Source organism: Anser anser (assembly GCF_964211835.1).
Source record: "Anser anser genome assembly, chromosome: 10".
Classification (NCBI taxonomy): Eukaryota; Metazoa; Chordata; class Aves; order Anseriformes; family Anatidae; genus Anser; species Anser anser.
The window spans coordinates 21,810,385-21,833,395 of NC_139730.1; the positions used below are offsets into that span (position 1 = coordinate 21,810,385).

The 23,011-nt window shown below is 40.5% G+C and overlaps 1 protein-coding gene across 2 annotated transcripts in view; it reads right to left on the reverse strand.

The window, feature by feature from the left end:
• The window catches only part of FBN1 (fibrillin 1), a 157,676-nt gene extending 139,469 nt beyond the window's left edge, over positions 1–18,207 (reverse strand). The window contains exons 1-4 of one of the 2 annotated variants that reach the window (XM_083850113.1): positions 18,066–18,207; positions 17,554–17,868; positions 4,628–4,710; positions 3,618–3,716 (exon numbers count right to left, since the gene is read on the reverse strand). In XM_083850113.1, coding sequence (XP_083706239.1) covers positions 3,618–3,716; positions 4,628–4,710; positions 17,554–17,726 — 355 coding nt within the window. In that variant the 5' untranslated portion in view covers positions 17,727–17,868; positions 18,066–18,207. Of the gene's footprint in view, positions 1–3,617; positions 3,717–4,627; positions 4,711–17,553; positions 17,869–18,065 lie in introns of those variants that run through there. The other variant, XM_083850116.1, reaches the window with a different exon arrangement.
• Between the last annotated feature and the right edge of the window lie 4,804 nt (positions 18,208–23,011).

Genomic DNA, 23,011 nt, shown 5'->3' on the forward strand with positions numbered 1-23,011 from the left:
ACTGCCTCTGCCATGGCTTCCACCTTCCGAGACAGCCGTGTCAGCAAAAGTCTGCTGTCTTGGCCAACCCAGGCCATTCTAACTTGGAATACATTTGGAAGCAAGATCAGCCAGACCTGACCCATAACCCTGTGGGCAGCAGAAGGCCTGCAGCCAAAGGAGAAACCATTCTCTTACTCACTTCTCCCCCCTGCCTCCCCCCCCCCCCCAAGCTCCCACAGGAACAGAGCAACAACTCCAACAACATGGCAGGATCTTGGCATGTGTCTGCAGCACAAGGAGGAGCCAAAGCAGCCATGCCCTGGGTGGTTTGGGAGGCAGCAGTATCCATCACAGAGCCAGCTCCAAACAGGGCAGATGACTTCCCCCATCACGTGCACTGTAGCATCAGAGCCACACACAGCAGGTTGGGGGATGCCTCCATATGTGGCAATTTTATCTCCATGCCTACTGTAAACATACCCAAAATTTCAAGAATTACCCAGAGATAACCACTGCCCAGCCAGCAAGTTCACTGATGTCATGAAAATCTATGCTGAGAAAACCACCCATTGATCTTTTCAACCATGAATCAAATTCCTAAAGCTTATTAGTAACCAGAAGTCCCGACAGTTGACCTGCGTAGGAATCAAAGTTGGAGTCTATGTTTTGATTTCCAGTCTGCATTAATTATTTGAGTTCAGCAGGCTATCAGCTATCGTGCATCTGGTGTCCGCCTGCAATTGTACACAATTTAAAACCTGTGACCATTACTAATTCCTTAAGTAATGAACACAGATGTAGCTTAAAATATCCAAAAGAAGACTCGAACACATCTCACCTATCAGGACCCATTATTTTTAATTGTGTCAAGTCCCATTATTTTCACTTGTACCTGTTATTTCTATTTTAAATGCAACAAACTTGTTGAAACCTGAGCTGTAATGCAATGTCTGCACACAGAAAAAGACAACTGGCATTCATCTATCTGCCAGTATTCAGGACAACACACATAAATTAGCACTCTTTCCATAGTGTCACCTTCAGGTCTGAAAGAAAAAGAAAAAAAGTATCTGTGGCACTACCCAGATTTTTATGCTGGATAAAAGGAACTGATAGATCATTTGACGTGATTCATTCGATCTGGTAATCACACTAGCATATTTGGTATCATCCACTTTGATTTTTTGTATTACTTTAGAAGAACTTTTTCCTGTTTGTTAAAACATAATTAATAAATCGGTTTATGAATGCATATTCTGACAAAATATTAGTTGTGGCCAATGCAAGCTGACAGTAACCCTTTGATGTCAAACAGAATTTTTTATGTTTATGTTTCTTTTGTTTCCTAATAGCAGATCTAAGCCATTGTGGTCTGTTGTGTAAATATGTATTCATGGGTTTTGTCTACAGTGCCAACAGAGCAAATGACTTTCAGAAAGTGTATGTTCTATAAGTCCTAATGAGGTGCTGGGTAATAAAAGTTATTACACAAGAGTGCACAGAGGCAGTACAGTCATTTCTCTCTACAACAACTGAAGACACTTTTCCTTTTAAAATTGGTTTGCTTTACTAAATAAAGGTGATGTGACCACACACACAACAAATATCTTAAGCTATTGCATATATAAATGAGAAATAAACAATGTATTTTTTACACCAACTGCTGAATGTATTGGTATAGTGTACAGAAAAGCAACATTTTAATGTAGACCTTATAGACCTAGGCAGCAGTATAAGGAAGATGATCTTAGCACTGATTAAAGCTTTTCACTGGTAGAACACCTATACTTAGAAGAAGTAATTAACAATAACCAAAATAGCTAACAGGTATAATCTTTAGAAGCTGCTTCATTAAAAACTGTAGTGAAGTCGTTTTGTGACCATTTATCTATGCACACAACTCCAATAAAGGCTAAAACTAAAGAGGTCAATGGTAGAATATGTCAGAAGAACCACAAGAACAACTTTATCTTTACTCATACTCTATTTTTCTTTTTAAGTCTTGACTCATAAAATACTTCAGTGTGGCCTAAAACAAAATGAGGTAATACTAAGGCCCACTTGTTCCGGCCTTTTACAAAGATGCCAAAACACGAAACAAATGTAGTAGGGATATATCTCTTCTGTACTCTGAATGGGACTTGGGAGAAAGTCATGCTTTCCTTTACTAGATTACAGGATTAAGGAGTGTGCACCTGGTAAAACAGTAGCTGCAAACCCAGGCAGGAATGAACAACATAGACATTTCTTCAGCATTTTGTACTCTTTCTCCTTCCAGTACTCTCTGGGAGCTTCACAGCTTCATACGCTCCTCACGCCAGCCTCTCACTAACAGACATCGCAGGAGCATGAGAAAGGGGTTGAACTATGAACAATATTTACCATTTTAGTATATGCCATTCCATTACATTCCACAGTTGTTATTGTTTTTCCACTGTTAACTGCATGAAAAGGATGCTAAAGCCTCAAACTGAAGTGGTCAGTTATGTAGGAAAACTTTTCAACTAGGAAAGCAGGAAAATGGCAAGGTAAAATATGGGGACCAAGCAGACTACACACTGAGTCTGAAAAGATACTCAAAATGAAAAGGCTGACGGCTTTTCATAATATTACAGATGTCAGTTGAGTGCATTCCTCACTGACTTCAGTCAATATCTTGTTCAGATAGTTATGGACATTTGCACCAAAAAATTTTCCGTCACATTTCATCCTTAAAACTACCTATTTTGTACAAAAATCAAAGACTTCTATATCTAAGAGACAAACACCATATTTATATGAGAATACAATTAAGATTACAGCTGGCATCTCAGATACAAACTGAGACACTATCCCAACCAAGATCCTACTTCGTATCAGATACTCTACCCATGATTAACCACTGAGCTCTTTGTTTCATTGTATTAATTTCATTTTACTTATTTTATTACGGATCTAGGAAACCTTCCCTGAAAACCTGAAATTCGAACACTTCTAGACAAAGTCATCTCTCTGAAAATTCTCATTTTCAATGCATGTTTTTTTTGCCGACGAAAAGCCGTTCCACTTAAAAACCTTGACCAGTTCTGTACCTCCAGCACCTACAAAAGCATCACTTTAATAAGTTCAGCAACGTTAGATTCAGAAGATGCGTACTGAGCCTGGCAAGGAAATGCTATAATACTCGATGAATTCATTGCAAATCAGTAGGCCTATGTCTGTAAAAGACGGCATAGTGTCTGGCTTAGTAACCCCCAAAATTATAGAAGAATTACAAAGCAAGATAAATTCAGCCAATTGCCAACAGTGATCTCTCTATTATTACAACTTCTGAACGGTGTATCTGTGCATATCTAGTGTTGAATAAAGGTAAGACATTTTCTAGAAAGCAAACAAAGACTGGAATTAGTGTTACAAAATGGCAAATAAATATAACTTCCAATAAAACTAATTTGGCAAAGAAGAGCATCTCCAATAGCTAGTTTCTGAGTCATTATTCAGTATTGTCATAGGAGGCTATACTTTCTTTCCTGTGGTCACGTACATCTGGTGACTCAGAAGTAATTTGTCCTAAATATCCAGCACTGAACTATCTTACATACCTCACTAGTTTCACGGACACAAAACAATATCAAAGACACGGAAGAAATACTTACTTGATTTTGAACCACAGGAGGGGGCTATCTGACCATTTGGGCATGTGCACATGTTTGGTCTAGAGCAAAATCCATCCCCACAGGAATGTCTGCAAATTGCTACAAATAAAACATATATGCCTTTAAAACATGCTTTAAAAACCCCAAACACATAAAAAACCACCTCATAGAAAATACGCGTTCAGTTCCATGACACCCATAGTTATAAACTCATTAAATTGTGTACAACAGAATTCAAAAGGGTTCCTGCCACTCATCTCCAACTCTAAAAAACAACTAAAACTTAAACATCCAGTCTCTTCCGAAAAAGCCTGGGAACATGCCACGGGCTGTGCTGGATATGTAGGGAGATTTCCTTGGAAAAGGAAAACTGTGGTCCATTTTACCAAATGACTCCTGGAGGAAGGATGGCTCTTATGCAGCATTACAATGCTGTCTTTATTGCTGCACCACAGACACAGCAGTGTAATAATTACCATCTGAGAGCACATTGCCTCAGTATCTTTGGAGAGGTTCTTATCAGCCTTATGGAATTATTTCTGGGACAATGTAATATTACACGTGATATGTATACAGCAACATGATGTACGTATGTATACATTTATGTCTCTACATATATATTTCAGGGATATGGTCCAAACAAGCAGAGCAAATCTACTTGCTGGCCCAGTGCTGTTGCCTCCTTCCATTTACTTAAATAGATTAACGTATTCCACAGCTACTCACTCCTGAGAGTCCACACACCCCTTGGATCCCTCTACCACAGACTTAAACAGAACATGTGGATGAGATTAATCCTTTGTTAAATATTGGTATCACATCACTACATTGCAGCCCACAAAACTCTGTATATTAGTTTAATATATTTGAAATGGTAAAGAAATGATGTGCAGCTGTTATTGAAACCATACAGAAACACATTTCTGTTCTAGTATACAATTAAAAAAATACCCTGACATACAGGGACAAAGATAAACCCTCAGTCATAACATATAACTAGATTAACTTACGGACTATGCATTGGTTTCCACCAGGTAAAGTTTTCCATCCAGGGCAACAGTAAGCATTGTAACGTGATCCACACACATTCGGTCTGGAAAAAAAAAAAAAAAGAACAAATTCTTATTTTTACTCAGAAATGTGCTCTACAGTAGAGTCATAAAGATGGAAAAAGTAAATCATTGCAATATACATTTCAATAATTAAATCTGAAAGTGTTGTATGTTTTTAGCAGAACTGTATGCCTTAGATTGTTGGTTTTTTTTATGTGACATACACTCTTACACTCTTACAAATTGACGATGACATTATAAAGCATGAAATCAAATCAGTAACAACTGAACAACAGGAACAGAATGGACAAAACTTGCCTCCTATCAACCCATATCTGAAAAAGTAACTCAGAGTTTTCTAGCAAAACATCCACTTAAATACAGAATGAGGGATCATAACCATCATCATTAATGAATACAGAAGAAATCCAGTGCCTTTTGAACAATAACTTTTAAGCTTCTTGTCTTCTCTGCTTTAGTCTAAAGCACTGTTACTGTTCCCTGTTTTGTCCCTGAGCAAAACTACATGTCTATGTATCAGTGAGACATGCCAATCAGGACATTAGCCAAATGAGCCAAAATACGCAAATGCTTCATTAACATTGACTTACTGTCAAAAAAAATCAAGGATGTGGGTGCATGTAGACAGATAGGGCCATGTGAAATACAAATGAAGGCTACTGCAATAAGTATTTCTTGCACGTCTTAAATGATGGATCCATAGGAATTTTTCTTTCCATCCCATCCCTCTCACCCGTATTTCCTTTTTTTAAAAGTATACAAAAAGAGTTTACAACAAAAGCTGAAAGGATGTGGCAGTATTCCTATGATTTCACTGGTAAAAATAGAAAAGTTTAAACTGTTCTATGCCCCTCACTAATAACTTTTTTTTTTAATGTAAGTTGTCCCATTTATTTAATGCATAAAACGCATCCACGCACGTAAAGCTAGTAAGGCATAGCTTCAAAAATGAAAAAATACGCCTCCTTTTGTTGTATGTCTCAATCTTATCAGATGAAAATTTTACAATATATTACTATTATGAGCAATTACTCAATAGATTAATGCAACTAAAGCTATCTATAAACTAGTACTTCCTAGAAACTGCTTTATTAAAATATTATACACAGATTAGAGACAGATTTAAAGTGTTTATTGTTTTAGGAAGGGGTTTTATTATTGTTTTGTCCTTGGTCGTTCAGAAAGTTCTTCATCCCTAGTATTGCAACTGCTAAGTAAACAACAGTTACCTCATATGGTGAGGCAACTTAAGAAAAACAATCTTAATATATACAAACATTTATTTATGTACATTTTCTAAATAACAAGATTTTTATACTGTATTTATTTAGGGATTTGCATTGTTCATATAATTTCAAGTATTCTGATTACAACAACTTCAGTGACACCTAGTCCTCTCATTAAGTGCTTGGCCAGAAACTACTCAAGTCAAAGCAAACTACCATTATCTTCCACGAGATTTGTATAATTGCAAAGTGGTAACTGAGGCCATCGGCAACACAACTGGGCATGTTGCAGGGCCCTTTTCCCTTCCTGCACTCTTCTTATTCATATTATTCCGATGTATTCAGTTTTAGTAATGTCAGCTACTTCCCTGCAGGGCTATAACCATGTAACTTTCCTAGAGTTCCCTGTTCATCAATGCCAAATGTTGCTCCATGATCATCTGCCAAGTAAGACTGGCAAGCAGACAAGTGAGATTGCTTTTCACCTTCTCTGGTCAGAAGAAATAATGGAACTTACTAAGGCAGACAGAATGGGTTTGTTGCTACCTGTTACAACTACAGGCACAAACCAGCCATTTCTGATCCACGTTGGTAATAATCTGTAACCAGCTGACCATAAAGTGACACACAGACACTGTCAAATTTCCATCTTGTCAAGCACATGGTTTTGGGGACCATCTGGACCAAGTTAAGAATCAGGAGCAGACACCTGTGCCATGAAGAAACACGATTTTTAAAATCTTTTTCCAAAATGGGGCTCTGGAAAACCTAGATGTGCCAGCAACCGTTAAGTCAGAGACCCTGAGAGTCTTGAGGCTGTCCACATGGTAGACTACGCCATACGTCCAAGAAGCTCCAACTCTGGGGCAGCCTGCTTAGCTTTCAAACAAGAAAGTGAAAAAAAAAAAAAAAAAAGAAGAAAAAAAAGTCATCAAACTGTACTTCCATGGAACAGTTTGAGTCTGACAAGTGCATTTTCCAGTGGAACAGTTTTTCGTCAGAAAGCTGCTGTCTAGCTCATAAAAGAAACCTGTATTAAATTCTAAGCTCTACTGTAGGCTCCTTTGAGAGGGAAAGGAGTGTTCTTTACTTGTGTCTACTTGTAAAATGTCTTTAAAAGGAGTTAAGTTTGAAGGTTAAATTCATTGATATTTATGAGGTGATCAAACACTATAGCAATAAATGCCTGTAAATAAATAAAGTATTTGAAAGGATAACAATTTACCTCATGTAAAATCATGGACACTATCAATCATATTTCAAAGGTTCTATCGTAGTATTTGATTTAAACAGTTAACCACCACTTGGTTTAATAGAACATATTTTCCTGCTGATATTACAGGCTATGAATAAAAAAAGAAGCATTTTATATTCTTATAAAACTGTTTTCCTGAACAGCACTACAGAGCTCAGTAATAAAATAAAACCTGATTTGTAATGGTAAAATAGGTAAAAAGGCACCCATAGCACCTTCCTGTCACTCCCAAGCCAGAAGAGGGATGAGGAGAGCTGAGGGATCCTGAGATCCTCTCAGGAGCAAAAGAGGCAGCAGCCCTACACCCGCTTCCTAAACCCCAGCCTCGCTCCTCTTGCGGAGTGGAACACATTTCCCATAACACAGCGAGCTCTCGACATGGTGCCCATCATGGAGACTGGGATGGCAAGGGGGAGCAAATTCACTATGTCCACGCGTATTAAAGCTCTTGGGGTCCTGACCATTGTAGAAGTTTTAGGAGGCAAGGAGACAAAACACTGAAAAACACAGGTTCAACATGCTTTCAATTTTTTTTTTTTTTTTTTTTTTTTTTGGGTGGGGGGAAGGTTGAGGTAAGGAGAGGGGAAGGAGGAAGGCTTTCTCTTTATTTTGGAGTCACTTCTGAACTTGTAAACCATAAAGGATTTCTGTAATGGTACGGTGCTGAGAGACACTGACTGATATCCAGTTTCATCAACGGCATCCAAAATAAACAAGAAATTATATCTTTGATGATATGCAAGTACAAATTCAGTAGCAAAATGAGTTAAATAATTATCAAAGGATGTTAGTCATCAACTAGAAAATGACTGCAACAGTGAAGAGAAAAACATTCATCCAGAAATTCCAGTAACTAATGCTTGAGAATGACAGGTTTGGCTGACAGCATCTGCATGCATCAAAGTAGAAGATTTCTTCAGGAACAACTGCAGGGAACCTCTACCCCTGTTAAGAAGAAACTACCCAGCACAGGAGCAGTGGGGACACCTCCAGCATCACGGCTGTCCTCTGCAAGGCCCCGACAGACACACAGCCAGAGCCCAATCTGCAGCCTGCTCGGGACTGTGCTAATGCTGTGCATCCCGCTTCACGCTGCCTGTGACCTCTCGAGGAAATGACAGCCCACTCCTGAAGAAAGCATTGCCCCCCAGCTGCTCCCACAGCAGGAAGAGTTTCCAGCATTGCTGCAAGCAAGGTTTCGGGCCGAAATTCCGTCAGCAGCACTGCCATGCACTGGCCAACTCTGGCGTAACCCAGGCTGAATCAAACCCAAAGCGTGGGTCTCAAATAAATTAGGTGGAGAGATGAGACAGAGTGGGCAGGAACAGCTGAGCAAGTACGGGAGATAGCTGATCTCCAGATACAGCTGAGCCGAGGTGCAGGGACACAGAGGAAGGTTTCTCATCACTCCCTCAGCCCATTTTTCCTCTCCCTGTAGAAACGTGCAGGGATTCTTCGTTGCAAGAAAATGCCTCATGAAGGACTTCAGTTAACTCGCTGGCTGCAGCAGCTGGCCTATTTTTAACATAACGTAGGGACACAGTTTTCTGGCATAAGAGAGACAATTTAAAGCAGTATCATCAGCCATCTGTTATTTTCAAAAAAGCCCTTGCCTACTTTTCTTCTTATGTGGCTAAAACTGTACCCAGAACTATTTGCTGATCGTTCCCACCTAGAATTTGGGTGGTGTTTCCAAGCTTGCACCAGGAGTTCAAAAGAATGAGAAACAGTACCTGAAGAAATGATAGTGTAGTCTGAAAAACGTGGTCCTCTAAGTCTGGAGATAACCAACATACCAAGAAATAGTAGCTAAGACTCCAGAATGTGAAAAGGAGAAACTTTTACAAGCTTTTTTCCAGAGACACCATCAGATCTATACCTTCTGTCATAAAGCAGCTTTCCATACCTCCCCAAACTCCTCAGCACCTCAGAGTAAATGCTGACAGTGCGAAATGGCCCCACTCCGTTGACTCCGCTAGAGCTGAACGCAAGACTCAAGAATTTCCATCCTTAGAGATGTCCTTGACTGGACAGAGCTGTAAGAAACCCAGCCTAAGTTCACCTGCCTTGAGCAAGGGTTGAACTGCACAGCCTTCAGAGGTCCGTTTCCACCTAAACAACCTAGAAGCCAGATATTTGGTGCACAAATTAGAAATCTTCTTGCTGCCTGACTGCTAGGAGGAGGACTCTGGAAGCTACTTATTTCATCCGCCTAAAAGGAAACTCTAGGAAACAATGCAAGACTCAGAGTAAACAAAAAAAAAAAAAATCATTCCTATTATCCTACAAAGGATAAGTACACATTTTTAAGCAAAATATGCTTTTTATATAGAAAGGATTGCTTCTGATATATTCATTTTTGCCATGCAATAAGTGAGGCTGGATGTTTGTGCCATGCAGAGAGCCTAATATGATAACTATTTCTCACTCTGACAGTAAGGATACCACTGTCGCAGAATCCTGGCTCAGTTCAACTAAAAAAATAACGTGCTGAGGAGCTCTACGGGTGTCTTTGGCTCTGGCCTATGTGCAAGTCAAGAGTTCAGAATGACATGCAAGTTTCCTGCAGCAACACTGAGCGCTTTTCTAACCCTAACTTCCATCACACTGTGACAGCTAAATACAGTATTTAAAAACTGTGACAACCTGACAACAGTATTTGACATTAAGTGAATTCTTCCGCACTTGCTCTCAAAATCTGCCTGTGTCTTTTCCAGGGACAGACCCATCTAACCTGACAGCCAGGCATTGTTCTCAATCATAGCCAGGGACAAACGTGCTTCTGGCACGTACTCCCTCCTTGTTCCACATGAGAATGTCAGTGGGTCCAGTTCGACACCCAATTCACATGGCTGCGTAAGACACAAGTATTAGGCATGAGTATACCACCATAAAAACTATCTGCTGGGCCAGACAAGCATGGCTGGTCAGCAGGAGGGATCCAGCAGGTACTCTCCGGTGCTACCCACCATCCCTGCCTTGGAGCACATCCCAGCGCTTACGGAGAGTCTCATAAACCCGACAGCTGTATCAATGCTTGTCAGCAAGTGTCCTCAGGTGTTAAGCAATGCCTTTAACTTGTCTTATAAAATGCTCTCCCTTAGGCTACTGGAAGATTTATTTTATCTAAGACAGAAGTGTTCCTCCTCTTCCCTCCACATCATTGTCTCCTACCCTCTGACTCTTTCCTTGCTGGGACAGCAACGCTGTGCTTTCTAAAGGTCAGTTAACTGTACGTCTGCTGTCACGCAACAGGAAAATTGATCCCACTGTTATAGCTCACCTTGTCCCTAGCAGTCACTCGTAATTTACTCTCTATACAGGGAAGAGAAAAATAAGAAGCATCAGAGAGAAAAAACAAAGGAGAAAAGAGACAGGAAAAAAAATGTTCCTGAAAGGAAACAAATCTTATTTTGAAACCTCAGCTGAACATCACTGGATATTCTGATGTCCTCCAGCAAAACATGAGAGGGAAGCTTGAAAAAGGGAATGAAAATGATTAAGACTGTAGACAAAAGAACTGTGGCTTTCATTTGGTATTTCTGAGGCTTTAATGGTCATGAATCATTTCACAAAATGAGAAGTAGAAAGGAAAACAACAGATTCTCCAGCAAGTCAACATTCAAAGTATTGTTCCAGATAAAAGCTAGAAGTACTTCATACCTCAGTGAAGATATACGTGCAAAAACAGAAGGCACAGGTTTTAATTTAACAGGCTTCGTTTTACCTTCCAATGTACCTTCCAGAGAAGAGCCCAAACATTACAGAACTGTCACAAAACCAGAAAATGATTCTTCTCATGTCTCTATCTATACATCAGCCTTAACATGAATGAGGCTGTTCTGCAGGTCTGAAATCCTAAAAATAATAAAACAACACTGAAATGGGATAGTCAGAACCGATGTGAAAACAATCAAAAGAGACGTCCACAATACAAGATTGAAGAGCTACAAACATATTTTCCAGCCCAGTGTGATGGATAATCAGAAACACTCCAGGCCACAATTGTTCCATTTTACAAAAATATTTACTGAGTCTGGGGAGAAAGACCAAAGTGACACACATGCATCTATGTCCTGTTCGTCTTTAAGGATCAGGAGGGAGATAAAGAAGAGGAATGAGATGGAAGGTGATCTTACTGCAAGCAAAAAAACTAATGATTAATCTCTTACTATTTCCATCCATACAAATGCAAAGATCCCTTGCTCCTAAGCTCTGTTTAAGGAGAGAGGGCCTCCAGTGAGCCAATGTCTCATACACATCTATCAAGAGGAAGTTTTTTCTGGTGATCCATGTAGCTAAATTGTTTAGGTCTTGCATTTTGGGCAGTAATATTCTAATAATGAGAGGCTTCAAAGTCAACATTTGCAGGATGGAAGATGAATGACAATAAACAAGACTATCCTAAGTGAGCAGCACCGCTGAACGACACATTGCAGGAAAGGAAAACAGGCATACAGGAAAACAGAAGCTGCAATTTTATTCAATAAGAATCACTGTAAATGAAGCAGACAGATAGACTCTCCCTGCCAAACCCTAACCAAGTGATCCTCCCATTGCTCCCAAAGAACTGAGAGCATCCCTGTGCCTACTTCAAAGTCTGCATCGTCAAGCCCAGCACAGTCCGAATGTTCTGTCACTGCAGTACTGTGCAGTTGCACGTAGAGGAGTTTATCCAGGTAACAGAGCAAACACACCCAGATCAGACTGAATCTGGTGAACAACTTGCAGAACTGCCACTGAACACAAAATGTAGCTTGTGTTGGCTAACAAGAAGGAAGAAGTTTACTTGTGCAAGCCTTAAACTGGCCCTTTACTGAAGAAAGTATTTTCAGAGCCACAGCTTGGCTTCTTCAGTCTCCTCCAAACAATTCTTTCTGGAAACCTGCGCCGCAACCTGAGGATTACTTCTCCGCACTGTGCTGCAATCAGCTGCGCTCTCTGCAGGTGTTCTTCTTCCCCCCAGTCCTTTAAGTATCCAGTTTCTAAAGAGTGAACACCACCTGTCTCCCTCAACGGAAGTTCAACAGAACAACTACAAACTGAGATCAGAAAGGCTCCAGACAGATAAAACCACACAAAATGTTAGATAATCCCATCTTATAACTGTGGAAGAAAATGATTACCTGGAACAAGTGGGAAGAAACTGTGCTATCTACAGCGTCTCTTGTTTTCTGAGTAAGAGCTGTAGCAAAGATCTCCTTCTAACTGGCCAGCCAGCTAGTCATAGCCACAAACAGCCTTGCACAGGACATCTCCAGAATGGAGAACAGGAATGTACCTTCCTATGATGAGACACAAAGTGGCAAACACAATGGGAATTTCTCCTCCCCTCTGGACACAAAGTACGAACGGATTGCATGCCAGCTGCGACTTACCCTGCAGCACCTGGGTCATGTATCAGGCCAACCTGGTATAGCTAAGGACTATGCAGGCCAAAATAAATAAATAAATACATAAATAAATAAAAGAAGGGAAGAAAGGAAAATAACTACATCCAAGTCCTGATTTTCAACATGTTGTCTTGGCAAAGCGGGGCTTGGTGACAGGAAACTTGTTTCATCCGAGCCCCGTGAGCCAATTTTACAATAGTTCCAACACAACCACGTTTTGTACAGCATGTCAAGAACGTTGCTGTATCATTTATTGTATGTAGCCTTTTTCCACTGTCTGCTCTAGCAGTGACTTGCTATCATCAAATGGGAAATAAATACTGAGTACATTAAAAGTACTTTTCTGATGACTACTGTCAGACAGCTTTCATTAAAAGTATCAAATGTAAATAAAAATTTATATGTAGTGGTTAAACTAGTATATTCAAAAACGGAATTAAAACACACCGTGGCATTCGGGAAGACATCTATCTATACAATCAGAATTGAAAATCATACATTATTCCCTCTTTAAGCATTAGCCCTTCAGCAAGGATTGATAACAGCTATTGCCAGCTGCAGAATAAATTTTGTGCTGGCCTCTTGCTAGTCCTAGTCCATACATCCCGCTCCCCAGAGAAAGTCACACCTACATCAAATCACATTATATGGTCCTACTGGGAGAAAGGAAACATGTACATGAGACATGATGCCAAGATCTATGAACTCATTTCACTTTTGAATTAGATTTCCATTTATGTACAGGATAATGTAACAATCATGATAAAAAATAAAATCACGGCCATCGGCAAAGAAACTCGGAGAGGTGCAGAACCTTATGCTGCGTGTAGCTGCCAAGGAGACCTCCACAGAGGCTTTACGCCGTAAGGCGCCGAAAGCTGGAAGAAGTCTGCCATTCCGCCTGGAAGCCAGCTATTACAGTAATTTGCATGTATTCTTAATTGCCCTATATTAACAGTTAATGGCATTGCTTTTATATTTGAAAATTCACAGGGCTGGCAGGTGGCAATCCAAAGGGCTCTGTTTCTAGTGCATTTTTAATTACTTTTTATCCCCAAGTATCCAGGCTCCCTCCTGCTCCCAGCGTGACACAGACAAGGTGTGGCACTAGCAGCCAGACAGAGGTGTGCAGGCCAAAAAGTGGCAAGAAAAATGTTTGAGGTTTTTCAGTATAAACCAATATTTACCGGTACGGAAAGTCTGCTTTTCTTCACCAAGCTGTTAGTGGTAAATATTGGTTTAAAAAGAAAACCAGAAGCCTTAATTATATAGTTGAATACTGGAATTATATTATAGATTTAGAAGATTTATTTTATTTCAGGGAGCAGTCATGCATAAAAAGGATCAAATCCAACTGAGTTTACTCAAGCAAGCCTATCAGTAAACCTGTGAACTTTGTTTTGTGAGCACAACCAACAGAAATTGATCCAAAAGCCCAATCACCTGTTGAATAGCTTTAATCCAAGTGTGTTATGAATCTCATTGAAGCCAACTATTATGTTCTGCAATATTCACTATCATTTCAATTTCACAACAATTAAATTAAATCACTTTTGCACAAATGTATGAAGAAATTTTAGGTCTCTCAAAATTTCTGCTGAGCTATTTGTTAGGCAAATAATTGCTTTCTTCGGTCATTATACTGATAAAAAGGCAGATAAACGTGCTTAAAATCCTATTAAGAACTGATTGATCATCATTAAATTTGAGGTCTTTGTCTAGCATCACCAGAAAAAGGGAAAACCTAATTAATTCTAAGATCTTCAAGCACAATATTTCTTGTATGCAGTAAAGCACCAATTAAATCAACAGTAAATTACTTTCGGCTTTATATTCAAATGATTGAAATGTATATAAGTGGTTCACTTCAAGAATGTATTGCTTAGAAAGAACTTCCCATTCATGGCCCGGTTCTGTAGTTTTTATTTCTTCAAAAATTGATGCTATATTTTTCGGTGTTTAAGGAATAGCAGGATAACGGCTTGATGCCTTATAATTCAACACATTAACGTTTGTGTTAAAGCCTTGGGGGTTCTGTGGATAAAAATGTCTCAATAAGATGCTTATTATTTTTACTTGCTGAACCACAACAGATTCCAGCAACATTTCTTTGAATGGGGAATATGCAAATGATATATCTAGTTACATGCTGAAATTAATTACTGCCTTTCTTTTGATTGCTTTCTGTTCACTTAGAGGCAGCAGGTACCAGCATGTAAACACACACTGCCTTAGACCAAACATACTGGGCACTACAAAGACTTCAGTGCTGATGTTTTAATAGTTGGATCAGTTCTAACTACAGGAGCAGCAAGCTTCAAGCCTTAAAATGAGTACATGAGGCTTTTCCACATAATTCATAATTATTAAAGCTAAAAATACTTATAGAACTGTATTATGTGCTCAGACAGCTCACTAGTATAAACAATGAGGCAAAGGTCACAGGGAAGAAAGCAAACATCTCCTGCAATCAACAGCTTGCAGTAAAAAATGTTGTGTGAAAAATCGCCAGAAACGAAACAGATCTTAGACTTCTTCATTTTTACATAAAAGACTAGTATCCACATACAGACTTTCCCTGATATTTTAAAACGCTAAGACCCTTTCAATAGTAATTATAATCAAGCAAATAAAAAGTCTAAACTTAAAAGAATTTGTCTAAAAATGTAACCCCATGCTCCTACAATCAGAGCAAGAGTTCATTTCAAAAAAAGAAAAAAAGAAAAGCAGTCTTAGTCAACTACAATAACATCAAAATAAAGTTTCCCAGCATCTGTTATGATTTGCATTACAACTCTCAGATTCCCAAATGTATTTGTACTGATGAGCAAGTTAAAAAAAAAAAAAAACTTCTTGTAAAATCATATTTTTAGTGTTTTAGTCCATTCAATAACAATGAATTTTCCCTGTCTAACATATATACAGTTCCTGTACATTCAAAATACGTTTTCCATCTGGGTTTCCAAAGAATTAGTTCCAACCTTGTCTGTTAAAATGACAATTCTTTTTATTCATACTGTACAGTACACTACCACACCTAAGGAAGCACTCGCAATTTCTGAATTGGAAATGTCCTGCAGGGTTCTCCCAACAAAGATAAAGATGACTGGGTGTTAACAAAGGTATTTCCATCTCCTCCAAGCAGCTTATGCACTCTACTCTCAGCCTCGAATGAGAGTTACAAAAAAAGTTATCAACCAAACTAATGGTTTGTTTTGTCTTTACTGTATCTCAGAACATCTGGCAATCATACTTTATTTAAGAATTTGCCTTCCAAGGGCACTCATTCAGAACTCTAAAATTCCAAATATTTGACCAAGATATAAAATACCTAAAATTGATATTAGCATTAACTCTAGATTTGCAGATCACTAAGTTGATATGGAACTCACAGATAATATACAATAAAAGGATGGGGATGAATCACTGCAAAGTACACAAGCTGAAGGCTTCAGTTAAACATACGAATCAACCCATAAGATTGAATACTTATCCTAACCCATCCTGGACTTCAAAAATGATTAAAATTGAAATATCATCTGTGATGCACTATTATTACTATCTAAACAGCACGGTCATATTCAACAAAGAAATTTTATCCTCAGCTGCGTGCCTCTAACTCCCACTAAGTCCATCAAGGCAGTGCACATGTGCTAGGTGGCATATATTATCCCACTGATCAGAAAGTGATGTTTGTCAGCCTGATATTAACTCAGAGTTCTAAAATGAGAAAGTTTTTTAAAACATCATGAAGAAAATAAGGTTCTTTCTAGAAAATACTTTTCCTGATAATTTTTTATTACTTACAATTAGTCCCCAACTAGTACAACCCAACAACCCCAATAGCCCCCAACTTCAAGAACAGCTTTTGTCAAAGAAAAGACCTACTCCATCCAACTGTTCCTCTGGTGACAAGGTATGAGAAAATGAAATAAGAGAGTCTGACCCTGATCAGATCCTTGAAAAACAATACCGACAGCTTGCATCCATTTTTGCAGAACAAGAACCCACCCTAAAACATAAACCTTCTCCAATTAGGCAAACATTAAAAAAGGCCAAGATTTCCAATCTGCATATAAATAAAATGTACTATGTAAGTGTGAGGAAGTCAGCAAGAAATTAAAGCATATCCATCAAGGCCTCTAAAAATAAAGCTGTAGTAGCTCCTCTTGGGGAAGTCAGGAAAACAGAGAAAAAATCTTGCACCCCTTAGTGAAACATAACTACCTCCGTGTAATTTTTGCTACATTTGCTCTCTGCCGGATGAGTGAAAAATCTTGCTATGGGCTGAAACAGTGCACCAGAACCCCTCAGGAAGGAAACCTCCTTTTTGTTTCCAATATTGCAACCTTTCACCTTTACCGTGAACTACGTTTCCAACTGCGCACACACGCAATACCTTTCAGCTGACTTAACAATTATTTTTGCTCAGGAAAGGTGTTCCATTAGGATTTGGAAAGCATTTTGCCTGACACGGATTTGCCCCTTAAAAAAACCACCCTGCTAAGCGTGTGCCACGATGCTCGATGATGAGTTTTCACTCTTGTACGCGTTGCTCACTCGCTCTAGGTACTGGATAGCTCTGACACAAGCTGCGGTGCCGGGGCCAGGAGCAGCAGTGGAGAAGCAGCACAAGTCCAGAAGGCAGGGGCACAGCGCACAAGGTTTAGGGGGTGACGAGAGCCGGCAGCAAGCGGCGGGCCTCCCCGCTGCCCTGCTTTCTGCAGAGGGGACACGCAAGGAATGCAGGAGCCTGCAGCGAGCCTTTATCTGCGCCCTTCCCTCGAGCCACCCGAGCAAAGCCCAGCCGCAGCCCAGCGAAGCCCTCATCCCCCCGCACGAAGCACGGCTCCCCGGGGATGCTGTGGGCGGTGCCCGGAGCCCCCCGGCCCTGTGTTGGGGGCATCCCCGAGCCTCCTCGAGGTCCCCCCTCTCTCCCCTTCCCTCAGCCACCTCCGCGGTGCCCCGGGGGGCCCGGTCCACACCTACCCTTTGAGCGCGTCGTGCCCGCCGCCGCCCTGTCCTCGCCTCTTGGCCCTGCTGGCCCGCAGCTCCTTGCCGCTCGCCCCCTCGGCGTGCCCGGCGGCGGCGGCGGCGCCCCCCTGGGACGCCCACAGCACGGCAACTCCCAGGGCGATCCCCAGCAGCCGCCCCCGCCACATCGCGTCCCCCGAGCCCCCGGGCTGCGAGCGGCCGTCGCCTCCTCCTCCTCTTCCTCCTCCTCCTCCTTCTTCTCCTCTCCGCAGCCGCCGAAGTCCGCCGGTGCCCGCCGCCCTGCCTCCGCGGAAACGTCTGCGAGGCGAGCTGTGAGGAGAGAAGGGAGGAAGGGGCGTCAGGGGCAGGGTCCTCGCGCCCGCCGGCGCTGCCTCCACCTCCCCGCCACCGGGACCCGCGAGCGGGTACCGGCGGCTGGGAGCGCCGGGGCTCGCCGGCAGCCCGGGTGGGAGCCCCGCGGGCAGGAGCCCCCCGGCCAGCCCGCCCGCCCCGCTCGGAGCCCGCACCCGCTGGAGCCGCCGCCGGCCGCCGTTCCCGCTGCTGTTCCAGCTGCGGCCGCTGCACCCACCGCGGCTCCAGCTGCGGCTCCAGCTGCCCCCTCCCTCCTCTTCCTCCTCCTCCTCCTCCTCCTCCTCCTTTTTCCCCTCCTCTCACTCCCCCCCCGTCCTCTTCAAGGACCGCCCGCGCACCGCTTTCTCGCGAGAGAGAGGTGACCGAAAATGTACCCCCCCACCCCCAAAACGCCACCCCGGGGGACTCCGGGGTTGGGGCCGGCGGTGCTTCCCCCTCCCCGAGGTGGGAGGGATCCGGGCAGGGCACCTGCGGCCAGCCGCCCCCCTACCCCCGGGCCGGGGGCTCTGCCCGGTCCCCCCAGACCCCTGGTGCCTGCCCGGGCTGCGGGGGAGCCCCCGGGCTTGGGGCAGGGGGCAGCAGCTCAGGGTGTACCCCCAAAGCGCAGGGACAGGGACGGAGTCCTCCGTCTGAACCTATATAGGCGTCCGAGAGGTTCAGCATCGCTGCGGCGACTTAGCGGCTTTAAAAAAGTAATGCAGAACATCTCTGTTTCCCTTATAAGGAAAAATTGCAACGATGCTAGCTTCACCTTAGAGGCTGCTGCGGGAGGAATAATATGCTTTCTAGTAATTAGCAGGGCAGGGACCGCTGCAGGGATGCAAAAACCCTAGGGCAAGAGCTGAGCCTGGAAACGGCGACAGACCAAACTTGCAATGCATGCAGTGGTAGGCTAAGAAAGAGGCCTCATTTAAAGGGGAGAATTCAGTTATTAATGGAAGCCCTTAATTCCATAGTTCCATTATTGCTTTATTCCACTCTAGGAAGCAGCATAAGCATAGATTTGATAGATTATTTTTTATTAGACCCCTATCACAAGGAAACTGATTTTGGAGTAAAAGAGGCATAGTGAATATTTTGTGAATAATTACTGCTTTGTGTCTTATAATTCTGGATTTCTCTTTTTTTGATCACTGGGAACTCTTTGTCGTCGACACGAAGTGGAAGGTATGCACTCCACCCCTTGCAAGGGAAATTCAGACACAAGGATAACTGAGCTCAACCTTCATTATAGAAAAACAAGAACAGTAAATGGGGCTACATCTAGAATCAACACAAATCAGTCCAAACTGTTAGCAGGAATCCAGTGGAATGACAAGATCCACACCAAGGAATACCCAGTTGAAATGAAAATACCTGCTAGATAGTAGGGGTACAAGGAAGTTCCAGGAATCAACTTCCAGGTTTCAGCAGGAGGTGCTTTCCTGCTTTCAAAAGTACACAAAATTCATGATAACATAGCTAATAACTTGCCTGTTGCTATCATCTTCTAGACCAAAACTTACTTAAGTCAATGAAAAACTCTCCTCAAACTCACTGGACTTCAGATCAGTTCTTACAAGACTAAAGAAACTCGAGCCGTAATCCAGCCTTAATAAATAACAGATTGGTAGCATTCTCATGGAGAGCCTGTACATGCTCCTAATTCTGTACAGCCAGCTCCAGAACAACTGCATGTCTCATCCTTATCAAGGAAAGAAAAAAAAGAAAAAAAGAAAAAAAGGGAAAAAAAAAAAAAAGATCCTGCAGTTTTTACTTGTCTTTTTGTGTTGTTTTTTGAAATTCTGAAGAACAAACACCACTACGACCCTGGAAACATAGAAAACTGTAATATTGAAATTAGTGAGTGGTTAATAGAATTCAATCCCAGACTACCTACACAGGTAGTAGTCTACTTACAGGTAGACACATATGAGGATTATCCTATTTCAATGTATACAGAAAATACAAAACAAGGAAAGCAAGCATTGTGGACTGACAGTAAATGATATTTATGCATTCAGCTACTCTTCACTTAGAAGTATTTTGGCAGAAATGTTTGATTTCTTAACTTACACATATTTTCAGCTTTTGTTAATTTCATGTAGGTATTGATTGTGAATGGTTCTGTATTAGTGAGCCGATGTAGCAGAAGCTTAGCTGTATGATTTTCAGAGTAGCTGACCATTCACCAAAGCACCTGCCAAAGGGAAACGGAGAGTATATACTGTGTGCCACATTTTGATGCTATTTGAAATAAGTAGTTTAAATCTCTTTTTTTAGCAATTTTTTGTTTTAAAAGGATAACGCATATCTATCTATCTATATAAACATACATAGTATCTAAGCTAGCACAGGAAATGCAATGCGTGTATACTTGACCCAGTAACAGCATTCCAAGTATTTGGGCTGATTTTTAACATCAGGAAAATTGGCAGATGCTGTAAATTGTAAAACGGTTATTTGATTTTGGCCTTTCCAGTGTCACCACTTAGTATTTTAATGTGATAATACAGGTAAAATGTAGATACACAGTGAAATAATATGGGATATTGGCAAAAGAAATAAGTAGTGGGATTCAGAGTGTGGTTATTCAGTTCATGTGAACAAGGCCCAAGCCAGTAGCAACCCAGACCTTATACCCCTGTTTTGTAGCTTGTACAAAAGGAAACAGTGGAATTAAAAGTTGATTTTGCATGCAAAATAGAATTATAGAATTTACCCATAAGCAAGTGTAAGTTATGAAGGGAATTCTCGTTTACTATTTACTTAAACATTCTTTTGTTTTCAACATTTTTTTTCAATTGCTTGAATTTTCTAGATAAAGTACCAGAAAAAATATCCACTCTATGTAACACATTAATAGGATGATTTTCTCATATCTTCTAGGACATTTTATGATGTATTATTTGGTATCTTGCATGGTTGCAGAAATATGGATTACACTATGTGAAGTAATGCTACATGATATGTGGGCTGTCTGCTAATTAATCTAGTGAAATATGCAGCACTTCATCAACTTCTGGTGTGTCATTCTAAAGAATATATTTATATACTAGAAGTATTTAAATTGTTCACAGCTTTAAAATGTGCCCACCTGGGTTCTCAAACCACTAAAAAAAATATACTGTCACAAGCAAAAGATTTAAAACTTCTGCTCTCTGCTGCTAAACAGAACTACTACTAAGGGTCATCCACACACATTCCCACAGGCACTCAAGTGTTTTCAAATGTTTGGACTCTGAAAAACATCCAGACAAACAGATTCCTATATGGCCTCCAAAAGATTTGTCAGCCACTCAGAAGTTTCATTTGAGAAGACAGAGGAGTAATTCTCTTGATCCAGTTGATAACCATTTCTAATGACAAAAAACTGAACTCTTGGATTAACTGAGAACCAGAAGTTCAGTGATATTTTAGCTCTTTGGTCAAATATTTGGAATCAAATCCAGAAATAAAAGACACTGAAACAATAATGTTATATGCTTTGTTTATGTGCCTAGAAGAGTTCGACATAACATATAAGCAACTGGTTTCAGTGAGAGACCCAGAGGATCTTACTTGAAAGAGTAAGAACATATGGATGGTATAGCATATCTTGGAAAATATGAATGGTATGGCAGGGTGGCAGGGCCCAAAATCAGGGGAAGATAATTACAGTTCAATGAATTACATTAGCAAATATAGACAGACCACCTTTTGCAGTTGGGTATCAACTTGGAAGCAATGATCCTAAGTTTTTACACAGGTGCACACACCCTTTAAAACAAATCAGGTACATTCCTCTAATAAAAGATATGCTCGTATAGCTAGCCATGCCATAGAGCACCACCCTGTGCTTATCAACATTAAAGACAAATATTTTAGTTAATTGTGTACAGTGTGGGAATTATTAAAATTTAATTGATTTTCAGAGAAATACCTGTTTATCTTGCTGTTTGATTTTCATAAAACCACAGAACTGAAGTTTTCAATGCTGATGCTGTACGTTCAGTAGCAGTGATATGACTGTTCTTCCCTTTTCCTGGCTTTTACCAACCTGATCCTTTTTCTGTTAGGCAAACATTCCTCCCTCTCGTTCTGTAGGATGCTGATCAGAATGTTCATATTCATTAGACATTTAAATTATTTTGAACTTTTGCAAGCAAACAAAATATCTTACCATAATGAAGTACTAAGATAGAGTTGGGAGTTTATTTCAATTAGAGTTTATTTCAATTATATGAACTTTTGCAGTAATTGTATTTTTTAGATCTGTAAATTTAGTCCAACCCACATGAAGAAAAAATATGCCCATCTTACATATTTCTTAATAAAGTCTTGACTATGCCAATGAAAAGAAATAGTGTGGGAAAATCTTGGTGTGTGTATTTTTTTAAGTACTTTGCAAGCACAAACAGTAATTACATCCAGACAAAAGTTGAGACCAATTAGCTGGTTTAAATATATAAAAAAAAAAAGGTAACAAAACAAACTATCACCTTTTTTTTTTTTTAAATACTGTTTGGTCAGATAAACTGTGATAACTAGCTATGAAATCTATTAAGGATAGCTTTTGGGGGACAAATTTCACTTATGACTTTTATTTTATTTTTATAAATGAAATACGTTTACTCTGTAAACTGAGTTTATAAGGGAGGAGGAAGAAATCCAATCTACATTAGAATGTAAATCCATAATTTGTGAGACTGTGTGGAGTGTTGGGGTAATATTTCTGTAATACAATAAGAATTAAATGAAAGACTCTTTTGGCTCAGACACCGGGGGCCTATGTGCTCCTGGGGAAACTCAAGCATTTTATCTCAGTTGCAGCCTAGATGACCAGAAAGTTACTCATTTTATATATATTCAGTACATCTCTCTCCTATTTATGCAAGCATAGAACAGTTTTAGTGCAGAATTTGTCATCTTAAAAAAGACAATTCCTGTAATCTACAAGAATGAAGCAAAATTTTGGTATCGCCCCACTAAAATTTGGAGAAGAATTCAAACAATAACTGGATTTGTCCTCCCTGAGGTCTGAATGAAAGGAATGTTCTTAATTCTCTAAAACACCTGGATTTTTAAGTATTAGTGACAAAGAAATCACAAGGAAACCGTAGAGATGCCCTAACTCAGACAG